The sequence below is a fragment of the Rhinoderma darwinii genome, chromosome 7 (assembly GCF_050947455.1).
Source record: "Rhinoderma darwinii isolate aRhiDar2 chromosome 7, aRhiDar2.hap1, whole genome shotgun sequence".
In the NCBI taxonomy this organism is placed as follows: Eukaryota; Metazoa; Chordata; class Amphibia; order Anura; family Rhinodermatidae; genus Rhinoderma; species Rhinoderma darwinii.
The window spans coordinates 50,145,637-50,161,128 of record NC_134693.1 but is presented as its reverse complement, the minus strand read 5'-3'; the positions used below and the strand labels follow the sequence as shown (position 1 = coordinate 50,161,128).

Sequence of the window (15,492 nt, the reverse complement as noted above, 5' to 3'; positions counted from 1 at the left end):
GCCTTGTTCCCATCTCCTCCCCAGGTAAGCGATGCACATGCATCCAGCCGTCCACATTATGTAAAAGAAAATGGGTCACCACCTTCCATTGCTCCATGGTCCAATTCTGATGCTCACATGCATCCATTGTAGGCGCTTTCAGTGGTGGACAGGGGTCAGCATGGGCACTCTGACTGGACTGGGGCTATGCAAGCTGCGATGCACTGTGTGTGTGGACACCTTTCTATCCTAGCCAGCATTAATTTGTTCAGCAATTTGTGCTACAGTAGCTCTTCTGTGGGATCGGACAAGTCAGGCTAGCCTTCTCTCCCCATGCACATCAATGAGCCTTGGGCTCTCATGACCCTGTTGCTGAGATGCTCTGATCCAGTCGTCCAGCCTTCATAATTTGGCCCTTGTCAAAGTCGCTCGGTTCCTTAAGCTTACCTATTTTCCCTCTTCCAACACATCAACTTCAAGAACTGATTGTGGTTTAACCCGTTAGTGACCGGCCCATCGTGTTTCTACGTCGGTCACTAACGGGCCTTATTCCGATGCCATAGACTTTTTACGTCGCGGCATCAGAATAAGTAAAGAGCTGTCAAATCTCCCTGCTCTCAGCTGCCAGAGGCAGCTGAGGGCTGGGAGCGTCCCTGCTCTGCCGGGTGAGATCGATATTAGTATCTCACCCGTTTAACCCCTCAAATGCGGTGCACAATAGCGTGCACCGCATCTGAGTGGTTTTGGAGAGAGGGAGGGAGCTCCCTCTCTCTCCCACCGACACCCGGCGATACGATCGCCGAGTGTCTGTAACGGCAGCCGGGGGCCTAATAAAGGCCCCCAGGTCTGCCTGGAGCGAATGCCTGCTAGATCATGCCTCTGGCATGACCTAGCAGATGCCTGTCCATTTTAAACGGACAGGCAGTAATACACTGCAATACAAAAGTATTGCAGAGTATTATAAATGCGATCGCAGAATCGCATATTGTAGTCCCCTAGTGGGACTAGTAAAAAAGTGAAAAAAAGTTTAATAAAGTTAATTTAAAAAAAAAATTGAAAAAAAATGAAAAACCCAGCTTTTGCCCTTACAAAATGCTTTACTATTAAAAAAACAAAATAAAGTTAAAAAGTTACACATATTTGGTATCGCCGCGTCCGTAACAACCCCGACTATAAATCTATTACATTATTTAACCCGCACGGTGAACGCCGTAAAAAATGTTATAAAAAACTATGGAAAAATTGCTGTTTTCTGTGAATACTGACTTTAAAAAAATTTGATAAAAACTGATCAAAAAGTCGCATCTACTCCAAAAGGGTACCAATAAAAACTACAAGTCTTCCCGCAAAAAAAAAAGCCCTCATACAACCGCATCGGCGAAAAAATAAAAACGTTACAGCTCTTCAAATATTGAGACACAAAAACAAATAATTTTGAAAAAAAAAAAAGCGTTTTTACTGTGTAAAAGTAGTAAAACATAAAAAAACTATACAAATTTGGTATCGTTGCAATCATAACAACCCGCTGAATAAAGTTATTGTGTTATTTATATCACACGGTAAACGGCGTAGATTTAAAACGTGAAAAAGTGTGGCGAAATTTCAGGTTTTTTTCTATTTCCCCCCAAATAAAAGTTAATAAAAGTTAATCAATAAATAATATGTCCCCCAAAATGGTGCTATTAAAAAATACAACTTGTCCCGCAAAAAACAAGACCTTATACAGCTATGTCGACGCAAAAATAAAAAGGTTATAGCTCTTGGAATGCGACGATGGAAAAACTTAAAAAATGGCTTGGTCATTAAGGTTTAAAATAGGCTGGTCATTAAGGGGTTAACCTGTCAGTGGTTTAGTGTTATGGCTGAACGGTACCTGCTATACGTAAACGTTTTCCTTTTTCACTTAGATGATTAATGATGACAGGGTCTCACCGCTTGGTCATGTTTCCGGTACAGTAAAATGACAGTGCAGATAAATAAAATATAAAGGAAAATACTCCTTCTTTCGGTTGGGGCCTTTCTCCAAATAAGTCCTGTTTATGTCAAGATATATCTTTATATATTATTTCTCATGTCATACACAGTGGTATAGGATATTACCGGACTATGTAGAAAACGAATGAGGGCCAAAGTGGTGCTGATGTGAGTAGCACCCCCTTTTTAACAGAAAGTGGCCTAGTCAACGGTAAAATTTCAGGGCTGTCAGGGGGCCACGTCTAGTAATGTAAGCAAAATACATTAAATGCACAATATTGAGCATTATATTGTTAGTAAACCGATTTTTGTATGAGCAATAATGGGAGCCCTCTCAAGCCGCCAGTTAGTGGGGGCTCCAGGGCAATTGCCCAATTTGCACTCCCTTTCACACTGGGCAATTATCGGACAGACAAGTGTTCAGATAACGCTCGTTGCCGATCATTGCCCTGTGTAAACAGGGCAGCAATCAGCAGATGAACGAGCAAATGCTCAATCATCTGCTGATCGTATAGTTTTAAAAAACTGAAATATCGTTGTCGGCAGCGCATCTTCCTGTGTAAACAAGGAGACGAGCTGCCGATATGATAATAATGTATGGGGACGAGCGATTGGAGTAACGTTCGCTCGTCCCCAGGGGCGTAGCTAGAGGCTCATGGGCCCCGATGCAAAAATTCTTACTGGGCCCCCCCCCCGCAAACCTCTCATGGCCGACAGTCCGCAGCTTTCAGCTGAATCGCTGGGTCTCCTAAGTGACCCAACAATGCAGCACTAGCAGCCGGGGGCGTCACTAAGGCTGGGTTCACACACCCTATTTACGGACGTAATTCGGGCGTTTTAGCATTGAATTACGTCCGAAAATGCGGCTCAAAAGCGTTGGCAAACATCTGCCCATTCATTTGAATGGGTCTTACGATGTTCTGTGCCGACGGTCATTTTTTTTTACGCGCCACTGTCAAAAGGCGGCGCGTAAAAAAGACGCCCGCGTCAAAGAAGTGCCTGTCACTTCTTCAGACGTAAATGGAGCCGTTTTCCATGGACTCCATAGAAAAACAGCTCCAATTACGTCCGTAATGGACGCAGCGAAAGACGCCTGCACATGCCTTTACGGCTGAAATTACGGTGCTGTTTTCTCCTGAACATAACCCTCAGGGCTTAAAATGTCAGGGAAATAGCCCCAATACATATGTGTCCGCCCCCAAAAAAGTGTGTATATGAGACAGCATAGCATATCTATAGCACTACGACCCTATAAACTATGGATAGGATTAGATACATTGGCTCAGCAGACAGTATCACACATGATAGGATTAGATACAGTGGCTCAGCAGACAGTACCACACATGATAGGATTAGATACAGTGGCTCAGAAAGCAGTATCACACATGATAGGATTAGATACAGTGGCTGAGCAGACAGTATCACACATGATAGGATTAGATACAATGGCCCAGCAGACAGTATCACACATGATAGGATTAGATACAGTGGCTCAGCAGACAGTACCACACATGATAGGATTAGATACAGTGGCTCAGAAAGCAGTATCACACATGATAGGATTAGATACAGTGGCTCAGCAGACAGTATCACACATGATCGGATTAGATATAGGGCCCAGCAGACAGTATCACACATGATAGGATTAGATACAGTGGCTCAGAAGGCAGTATCACACATGATAGGATTAGATACAGTGGCTCAGCAGACAGTATCACACATGATCGGATTAGATATAGGGCCCAGCAGACAGTATCACACATGATAGGATTAGATACAGGGTCCAGCAGACAGTATCACACATGATTGGATTAGATACACAGCTCAGCAGCCTGTATCACACATGATTGGATTAGATATAGGGCCCAGCAGACAGTATCACACATGATCGGATTAGATACAGGGCCCAGCTCGCTGACATTGCGGCTCCAGCGCTGGACCCAGGATAGGTAAGAATAATAATTTTGCTTCTTTATGTGTTACTGATTATTTTTGTGTGTTTGTGTTTTTTTACAGGTTCGGTTGTTGGACTTCGGATTCGAGGACTTCAATGACGGGGTTTTTTTTATTCTCAATAAAATGGTTAATGAGGGTTGTGTTTTTTTATTTCAATGAAATGTTTTTTCTATGTGCTTGTATCTTTTTAAACTTTATTATCACCGCCTTAGTAATGGCCGCTGGCTGATTGACAACCTCCATTACTAAGGCGAGGCTTAATGTTAGCCGGTGCAGAGGCTACACTAACCCCCATTATTACCCCGGTACCCACCGCCACCAGGAGCACTGGGAAGAGCCGGGTACGAACCAGTACCCGACCATCTGTAGTGACGGGCAGGCAACGGGGTAGCCGCAGGCTGGTAGTATTAGACTGGGAAAGGCCAAAAACAGTGGCCCTTCCCACCCTTGTAATGCTGCCTGCTGCTGCTGTGTTGCATCTGGCTGGTTATGAAAATTGGGGGGAACCCCACATCGTTCTTTCCAATTATTTTATTTTATTTTTTTTAAATGACGTGGGGTCCCCCTTATTTTTCATAACCAGCCAGATACAATAAAGCAGCAGCAGCCTAGCATTACCAGGGTGGGAAGGGCCACGGTTTTTGGCCTTTCCCCTCCTGATAATACCAGCCTGCGGCCACCCCAGTGACCGACCATCACTACAGATGGTCAGGTACTGGATCGTACCCGGCTCTTCCCAGCACCTCTGGGGGCGGTGGGTACCGGGGTAATAAAGGGGGTTAGTGTTAGCCTCTGCATCGGCTAACACTAAGCCCCGCCTTAGCAATGGATATTGTCAATCAGCCGGCGGCCATTACTAAGGCGGTGGTAATATAGTTTAAAAAAAAACACAAAGACATAGAAAAAATATTTTATTGAAATAAAAAAAAAAAAACACAACCCTCATTAACCATTTTATTGATAATAAAAAAAAAGCTGTCATCGAAGTAGTCCTGGAATCCGCCGTAGTCCAACGACCGAACCTGTAAGAAAACACACAAAAAATGATTAGTAACACATGTGTTAGGCTTAGATACAGGGCCCATGTGTGATACTGTCTGTGGGACCCTGTATCTAAGCCTACCACAACGTAGGCTTAGATACAGGGTCCAGCACACAGTAATCTTATACAGTATAAGATTACTGTGTGCTGGGGCCCTGTATCTAAACCGACAGTGTATCTAAGCCTACCATGTGATTGTCTTAGATACAGGGCCCAGCAAACAGGATCCCACAATCTCATGGGCCCTCTAAGCCTGCTACATCGTAGGCTTAAAGGGGTTGTCCAGTCCCTAAACATTGATGGCCTTTCCTCAGGATAGGCCATGAATAGCTGATGTGTCTGGGTCCGACTTCTGGGACTTTCCTAGTTCCGGATCGCAGCGGAGGTCCTGACGTCACAGTGCTATGCGCCGCGCACAACATCGAGAGGACAGAACTTCCGCCGCGGCTGAAGAGGAAGGTAAGATTAGTTGCTCTGACTGGCGGGGTCCGACTCCCGGGACCCGCCAATCAGCTGTTTTGAAGGGGCCGCAGCACTCGTATGACAGCTGTTTCCCCTTCATTTCACTACTCGCTCACACTGTGAATCGCCGACACTGATTCACATTGTAACCGGAATGAAGGGGAGCAGCTCTCGTACGAGTGCTGCGGCCCCTTCAAAACAGCTGATTGGCGGGTCCCGGGAGTCGGACCCCGCCAGTCAGGGCAACTAATCTTACCTTCCTCTTCAGCCGTGGCGGAAGTTCTGTCCTCTCGATGTTGTGCGCGGTACATAGCGCTGTGACGTCAGGACCTCCGCTGCGATCCGGAACCAGGAAGGTACGTACAGTCTATTACCATAGTAACAGGGGCCCGCGGCCCGAGTTACTATAGTAACTTTTTATTGATGTGGTGCGGGGGGCTGTGGGCCCCCCTGGCTTCGGGGCCCGGTCGCAATTGCGACCCCTATAGCTACGCCAGTGTAGATATGAGATAGATAGATAGATAGATATGAGATAGATAGATAGATATGAGATAGATAGATAGATATGAGATAGATAGATATGAGATAGATAGATAGATAGATAGATAGATAGATAGATAGATAGATAGATAGATAGATAGATAGATAGATAGATAGATAGATATGAGATAGATATGAGATAGATAGATAGATAGATAGATAGATAGATAGATAGATAGATAGATAGATAGATAGATAGATAGATAGATAGATAGATAGATAGATAGATAGATATGAGATAGATATGAGATAGATAGATAGATAGATAGATAGATAGATAGATAGATAGATAGATAGATAGATAGATAGATAGATAGATAGATAGATAGATAGATAGATATGAGATAGATAGATAGATATGAGATAGATAGATAGATAGATAGATAGATAGATAGATAGATAGATAGATAGATAGATAGATAGATAGATAGATAGATAGAAATGAGATAGATAGATAGATAGATATGAGATAGATATGAGATAGATAGATAGATAGATAGATAGATATGAGATAGATAGATAGATAGATAGATAGAAATGAGATAGATAGATAGATATGAGATAGATAGATAGATAGATAGATAGATAGATAGATAGATAGATAGATAGATAGATAGATAGATAGATAGATAGATAGATAGATAGATAGATAGATAGATAGATATGAGATAGATAGATATGAGATAGATAGATAGATAGATAGATATGAGATAGATAGATAGATAGATAGATAGATAGATAGATAGATAGATAGATAGATAGATAGATAGATAGATAGATAGATAGATAGATAGATATGAGATAGATAGATAGATAGATAGATAGATAGATAGATAGATAGATAGATAGATAGATAGATAGATAGATAGATAGATAGATAGATATGAGATAGATATGAGATAGATAGATAGATAGATAGATAGATAGATAGATAGATAGATAGATAGATAGATAGATAGATAGATAGATAGATAGATAGATATGAGATAGATAGATAGATATGAGATAGATAGATAGATAGATAGATAGATAGATAGATAGATAGATAGATAGATAGATAGATAGATAGATAGATAGATAGATAGATAGAAATGAGATAGATAGATAGATAGATATGAGATAGATAGATAGATAGATATGAGATAGATAGATATGAGATAGATATGAGATAGATAGATAGATAGATAGATAGATAGATAGATAGATAGATAGATAGATAGATAGATAGATAGATAGATAGATAGATAGATAGATAGATAGATATGAGATAGATATGAGATAGATATGAGATAGATAGATAGATAGATAGATAGATAGATAGATAGATAGATAGATAGATAGATAGATAGATAGATATGAGATAGATAGATAGATAGATAGATAGATAGATAGATAGATAGATAGATAGATAGATAGATAGATAGATAGATAGATAGATATGAGATAGATAGATAGATAGATAGATAGATAGATAGATAGATAGATAGATAGATAGATAGATATGAGATAGATATGAGATAGATAGATAGATAGATAGATAGATAGATAGATAGATAGATAGATAGATAGATAGATAGATAGATAGATAGATAGATAGATAGATAGATATGAGATAGATAGATATGAGATAGATAGATATGAGATAGATAGATAGATATGAGATAGATAGATAGATAGATAGATAGATAGATAGATAGATAGATAGATAGATAGATAGATAGATAGATAGATAGATAGATAGATAGATAGATAGATAGATAGATAGATATGAGATAGATAGATAGATAGATACTTTGTCTGTTATGCTAAACTGTCAGCCCTGAGGTGCGACTGCTCAGCATGACAGACATACACAGTGAAGGGGTTAAGAGCTGGATTACTAGTTGCTACTTACATCTGCTGTGGGGGTCAGAGAGCAGCTCGTACTGCAGGGGAGCAGCAGACACGCACACCATCTTCTTGCTGTAGCCATTCCTTTCCCTCTGCACAGGTCACGAGGAAGAGGGAAACAGCAAGAAGTGAGCTGATTGGGTGGACAGTACAGTGGGCGGGGCTGGGTCTCGTAAGATGAGTGGATTCATCTATCATTCATTTTCCACCCTCTTGTTCCCTGCAATGACTCTCTGACAGCTGAGCTGCCACCAATGCTTTAAGCTATATTACTGGGTCTCTTTTGTACCACAGCAGGGACCCAGCAATGTAGAGCAATCATTGCAGCGCTAGTGTGGTGAGGGGGGCCTGCGGGCCCCCCTAGCTACGGGGCCCGGTCGCAGTTGCGACCGCTGCGACCCCTATAGCTACGCCACTGCTCGTCCCTATACATAGCTCCTTGTGACAGTAGCAAACGAGCGCCGATCAACGAGCTGTCTCATTGATCAGTGTTCATTGCACCGACCAAAATTGGCCGGTGTAATTACACTGCTGAATAGCAAATATTCTTAGTTATAAAATGGTTTATCCCCAGTTACAAGATTATTGATTAATCTGCCAGATATAGTGTTCAGAAGTCTTAGAAAGCTGAGTGACAAACCATGTGACCACACCAAGGGTCCTTTTACACAGGAAATCAATTTGTAAAAATGAGTGCCGATTGGCCATATAGCGAGTCATTAATGTTAGATAGACATGCATTTATATGTGGCAATAATCGTGTTTTTCTTCATTAATTCGATCGCTTGTCTTTCTGCCCAAAAATGTCAGACCTCCTGTCTCATCTGCTAATGACTAGCAGATGCCTGTTTACACAAGGGGATGTACCTCAGACCAACGATATTTTTTGGGTGATCAAAAAAGATTAGATTCTCGACAAACGCTATAACATGTCAGAAGTTTGTTGAACGTTTAGTTACCCTTTAAAACAATAGCCGTGTGAAAGGCCCCATTTAAATACATGCGTCGTGTGATGGTCATTGTTTTAATGGCCGCCACACGGATGTATACAACGTTCATGTGAATAAGCCCTTAGAAGGAAATTACCTACATATAAGTGACATCACACCTTCCTCTACTTTATGATTTAAGTGACCAGCAGTGTTGTATTAGGCTCTTTGGTGACTCTTCCTTTAGTGTAGAGACTGGTGATCCTTACGTGAAAATTTGCATTTTTTTTTCTGCTCACTTTACAAACTCAATTGAAACCGACTTGAGTGTCTTGCAAATTAATATGCAAATAATCTCTACTGTGCTTGATCTGGATTTCCCATAAAGCAGATTGAATATGTTTACTATTGATCTTTACAACTATTTAGAGAAAATGAAGAGGTCGCAAGTATAATTTGGTTTATTAATGAAGGCTTTATTAAAAAATAAAATAAAAAAAATAAAATAAAAAATCAACATAGAACCTTTAGGTATTCCCAGTATTGTACCTTATTGGGATGATACAAGTCAATTTGCCAAGGAGAGCAGATTAGTAATCTCACAAAATACATTAGCAACCTTTTTAAGATTTATAGTTAGAGAACTGAAACTCCATCCAGTGGGTGCCGCGATAAATCAGATCTTGACCTAGATTTATGGGTAGCAAATAAATGCAATTATCTCGTTCATCTGCTCCAAATTATTGTGTCTGGGTCTCGGCACTAAAACCGTAACAGAACAAAACACGGCTGAATCACTGGCCTTAATTGCATGGATTAGCAGCGGTTGTGCACAGAATGAAAGCTGAGGACTACTGAGTCTTCCCATGTAGTAATGATTCAAACTCTCCCACATACTCGGTGGTGGGAGAAATAGGTGGGGGAGGAGGGGGCAGAGTATCACTTTTTCATTCTTTTATTATCCCTGGTGGGGCTGTTACTTATTAGCTGAGTGTTAATAATGCTCCTTAATTATGATCCCGCCATTAATTTTATGACATAATCTTTCTACAAGTTATCTCAAATCTAATTCCAATCTAAATTCAGAATTCTGTTCTTTATTTTGTTACCAGGGTGTATTGCATTGTGGGAGTTCGGATTACAGTTACACTATGTTAAGCTGCTTGATCACATCTGTCAGCACAGTGGAGATACATTGCATACATTTAGGAGCAACTGTAAATAAACTGAAATGTTATAAAAAAAAATATTAGTTGTTATATCTACCATTTACCATTTACTGCATTTTTTCCAACTTGATTTTACATAGAAATGACTTAAAATTGTCTCTGGGTGCGTTCGAGAAACCAATCGATGGACAGAGATATCCTTGCTTCAGATAATGTTTCAAATATTGAATACATATCAGATTGTAACACCTTAAGGTGCCGTTACACGCGTTGATATTATGTAAGATTGGAGTGATTACTATTGTCGCTTACAGTCATCTCAACGTGTTAATACTCATAGACAACCACTCTCAATAGTCAAATCGCTATTGCAGATCTTCAGTTGTTCAGTATTTTTAAGACCAGTACCAGATAGTTGTACCAGCGAGGAATCGCAGAATTAAGCGCATTATTGAAGCGTGTAAAGTATCACTAAATGCAAGGAAAAAGACAACATACACAACCTCACATAATCTTTTTATGTTTCTTGCTCCTTTTTTGACCTATATCAGAATAGCAAAACGTAAAAAATATAAATATAAAAGCAGCGTATACGTCATGTAGGAGGCAGCCATGTTTTCTTTGCCCGCTCCCTCGGCCACCTCTGATGCTAGTGCATGATAACAAGGACGTTTAGGTGACGGGGACTGGGTTTAGGCTGCATACTTTTTTGTTTACACAGAGAGAGATTATTATTAAAAATCTACTAAATAATCAGTAGTATTAAATAGAGGTGGTAATAGTAGCAGCAGTAGTACCAATAGTCCCTGCAGTAAAACGCACATAGTGGCACCAGCCGGCTGTACCTCACTGACAGTACAAGGCGGTTTTTATGGCAGAAACAATCTTACTAATTGGTCATATAAAAAAAAGCCACATAGTGTTCATATACCATTGTACCAATGTTATACATATATCTATGCACACACACTGTATAGCATCAGTATAGCTGCCAACAACCCTGAATTTGCCGGGAGAGTCAGAATTACTTCAGGTAAAGGTGTATTCATATCTTAGACATTTACGGCATGTCCACAGGATATGCCATAAATGGCTGATAGATGCGTCTCCCACCTCTGCAGGCCCCAGCTATTTCCTTATTCCCTTAATGCATTATCACGTAACTGTACGTGACAGGTGTTAAGGGGTTGTATGGAGAGGGCTCTCGGACTGAGCCCGCTGTATACTGAGCGGGTGTCGGCTGTATGTTACAGCCGACACCTCACTGCAATGGGTGCAATCAAACATAACCTTGATTCCACCCGTTTAACCCCTTAGATGCCGCAGTCAATAGTAATCACAGCATCTAAATGGTTAGATAGAGGGGTCAGCCCCCTCTGACAGCCCATTGGCCCCCTTAGGACGAAATCGCGGTGTACCGATGGTTGTCATGGAAAAATTATACCAATAAAAACAACATTTCGCTTCACAAAAAATGTGCCCTCTTACCACTCAATCGACAGCATAATAAAAAAAATTATGGCTCTCAGAATGTGGCGACAAAACACAATTTTTTATTTAAGTTTTTTATTTTCAAAAGTAGTAAAACATTTTAAAAATTATATAAATTTGGTATCGCCGTAATTGTATCAACCTGTAGAATACAGTTAGCATGTAGTTTTTACCACACGATGAACGCCATAAAAAGGAAACCCATAAAACAATGGCGGAATCGCTATTTTTTGCCAATTTCACCCCACAAATATTATTTTTTCAGTTTCCCAGAACATTATATGGTGCATTAAATGGTGCCATGAAAAACTACAACTTGTCCTACAGGAGATAAACAGGGATTTTATGTAAATCATTGAATATTACAAAGTAAATGACACACCGCTGGAATCAGGGTCTCTAAAACACTAATAGGGCAGCATAAACCTGGTGACAGTTTCCTTAATTGAAAATTTGTAATACTGTTTAATGGACTGGGAAATAAAAGTTACCAGTGAAAGTGGTGGGTTCCTTAAAGAGGTATTTTGACTAAAGACATTTATGGCATATCCACAGAATAAGCCATACGTAAATCCCTGACATGTAGGCACCTTTGGAAGAATGCAACTGCTTGGTTTTTACTGTTCCATAAGACTTAAATAGGGACAGCCAGTGCAAATGTATTGCCAGTTCTACTCATCTTCCCCCTATATTCAGAAGCAAACGGCCACCTAGGACTGCAACATAACCGCTCACACATTTATGGGGATATGCTATAAATGTCTTTGGTCTAAAGACCCCTTTAAAGGACTTTCCCCATTATGCCAACATTTCAATCAGGAAATTTGAGGCTTCTGTAATACCCATTCAGTCAGTGATTTTGGTTAATATAGATATAGAAAAGATAGATAGATAGATAGATAGATAGATAGATAGATAGATAGATAGATAGATAGATAGATAGATAGATAGATAGATAGATAGATAGATAGATAGAGATTAGATAGATAGATAGATAGATAGATAGATAGATAGATAGATAGATAGATAGATAGATAGATAGATGATAGATAGATAGATAGATAGATAGATAGATAGATAGATAGATAGATAGATAGATAGATAGATAGATAGATATATGTATATATATATATATATATATATATATATATATATATATATATATTTAGAGATTAGATAGATAGATAGATAGATAGATAGATAGATAGATAGATAGATAGATAGATAGATAGATAGATAGATAGATAGATAATTTTTATTTAGGAATCCTGTTAATGTTTTATTAATTTCCATGTATGTGAATATTAATCCAATAAGAGCCCCTCCATTGATAAATCTCTCGCATTTCAATTGAGTTTTAAAATAGTATATCTGCCCATATCAAATATTGGAGGTTTCACATCCACCAAGTGCATTATTATTACAAACTGTCAGGATATTTATCACACATTTTATTTGGCTGTATTATGCTAAAATAACAGCCAAGTGGTGAGAAGAAATTGTCTCTTTTGTTAAAGAACACTAGTTACAACCCTAATAATTCCACTTATAGCTTGACCTACTGTTTCGTATGGTAAGTCTTTACTATTATTGTCAAATATAATACAGTGCATATATCATCTGTGATATTTTGTGTACTGCACTTGTTTTATGTTTTATTTTCTGGTTTCCTAAAAATTTTTAAAGGTTTTTTTTTCTTTTCTAATTTTATTTTTTTTCCTTCCCTGTCTGTCCAGTTTTTTCCAAAGTAGCCCACTCTACTGTGCCACCAGCTCGAGTATCGAGTCACAAGAGAGGTAGGAAACCCTCCATTCATACAGTGGCTCTGCTTTGTGTTGCGTACAGATTATACAGATTTTATTCCACCCAAGAACATGGTCAATTTTGAGGAGTTTTTTTTTTCTTTTCAGTAAATTACAATAAATTAAAGGCTAAAATAAGCCTTATAAACAACAAAAACTTGTACAGCTAAATTAAATGACTAGAGAAGACCCCATAGTGGGTGAAGGCACTTGTCCATTTGTTGGACTAGATATGACCACACACATTCCAGTCCTTTTGCTTAAACATTTGTATAATTTAGAAATAGTGAAATTAGGTCATTTTAATCACTTAACCCAATAGGCCGGATCACTATTCAGTCCATTAAAGATTGTCAGAAAATGAAAGCACAACGAAAACAAAATTATTTAAAAACATATTGAAATGTCTAATAGTAATCAAATCAAATGATGGCCTTTAGGAAACACATATCCTGCAAGATTTGGTAAACTGAAAATAATTTCTGCAAATATTATGTTTTATGGGGCCAGTATAGTGAGCACTGATAACACTAAATCTAGTATCTATTGTAGTTAGCTATTAGTTATGACGGCACTGCTATCATTTATGGTCCATATTAGAACCGTAAATGGTCTTTCCATTTAATCTATCATAGTCATTTGCTTCTTGGAGAAATTTAAATTAATCTGCAATGGATTAATGTAGATGTACAATAGGTGCCTTGTGTCTGAGATAACCAGATACTTGGCATCTATCGCAATGTTTACAATTCAGTTCTTATTTCCAAGAACTAAAGCATCTTGTCTGCATTTTCTTTGACTTACTACATTAACAAACATCTAGTAAAAACTAAGCACACACTGATTATAATATCTAGTTCCACAAACTGTGCCCCGTGAAAGTAAGGCTACATTCAGATGAGCGTCGGCAACCTCGGACCTGAAAAACTAACTTTTTCACGTCCGAGGTGTACCCATGCAGGACACATTGTCACGGATCCCCCATAGACTAGAGTCTATGGAGTGATGCGTGAAACTCAGTAAAATAGTCCTATTTTTTCATTGACCCTTCACACGCTCCATTCAAACAACGGTCGTGTGAACAGCCCCATGAGTCCATGTGACAGCCGTTTTAACGAACCTCACACAGACATGATGCACGGTAGTCTGAATGAGCCCTAGCAGTGTCGCACATAGTTTCCCCTGAATATAACAGTACCAAACACAGTACTCCCTGAATATATTTATTCCCCAAACGGTACCCCTGAATATAATAATGCCCCACACAGTGAACCTGAATAAAATAATGCCACACACTGTGTCCGCTGAATAAGATAATGTTCCACACAGTGCCTCCTGAATAAAATAATGATCTACACAGTGCTCCCTGGCCCCATCAACTTTTACCTTATTTTGTTTAGAAAGCTTACATAATGCAGAAGGTTGGGTTTTTTCCTAGCCGAGACATATCTAAAAAGGTCAACAACTAGCAGATATTTGTGCAAATGTTTCTGAAGCTTCTCAGAACTGGTAAGATATAAAGAAGTGAGCATAGGGGTAGACATTCTTCGAGACTTGCTGTCATTAATAACATTGAGGAACACTGCAGTCAGTCCAGTCTCTATACAACCTTAAATGGCTGGTTACGGAAACAATAGATCTGATTGAATGCATAGCAAATGGAGTTAAGGTCTGTGGTTAATTCTCCTTTAAACCATACTTTTCTCTAGATGAGTTTACCACTACATTATGTAATCATTGTGCTAGTATATACCATAACTCAGTGATCGGTAGAGGTCCAACAGAGATTTATAGGACAAAGGGGCCATGAATCGCGATCAGGTGCTGTGCAGATAAATTAAACTCCATTCAAGTGAATCAATGGTCTTCGATAGTCTCCAAAATAGTAACTTTTTGCAAACTGTTGCTTTCAAGGTAGATGGTTGCCATTCCATTGAAAACAATTAGAGGTTGTGTCTCTCCCACTCATGGAGAACTCACATTGACACATCTGGTGTGATGTCCATAATTGGATTTCATATGTGTTCCTTTATTTCTTTGCTTCTCAAGCTGTGAGACTGGAGAGGCAGTTTTAAAAGTAGGGAACATCTACTGATAAAGGCCTGTTCTGCACGAGGACTCTCGCTACAACAATCTCTGATTTAGCAATATAATTGACCCTTTTTGCACTTATTTAAATGCTATATTGTGTTCAGCAGACCAATGAAAGACGAAGTCAATACTATTTTTAATTTTGGTGTAGACTTGGATCATGTTCT

At 39.3% G+C, this 15,492-nt stretch overlaps 1 protein-coding gene across 6 annotated transcripts in view; it reads left to right on the top strand.

Moving 5' to 3' along the window:
- Window positions 1-15,492, top strand: part of NTNG1 (netrin G1) — a 253,959-nt gene that overhangs the window by 174,237 nt on the left and 64,230 nt on the right. For 4 of the 6 annotated variants that reach the window (XM_075833362.1, XM_075833358.1, XM_075833359.1 and 1 more), the window contains exon 7: window positions 13,169-13,228. The exons of the other annotated variants lie outside the window; for them this stretch is intronic. In XM_075833362.1, the coding sequence (XP_075689477.1) occupies window positions 13,169-13,228 (60 nt within the window). The remainder of the gene's footprint in view (window positions 1-13,168; window positions 13,229-15,492) is intronic. 6 annotated transcript variants of the gene reach the window in all.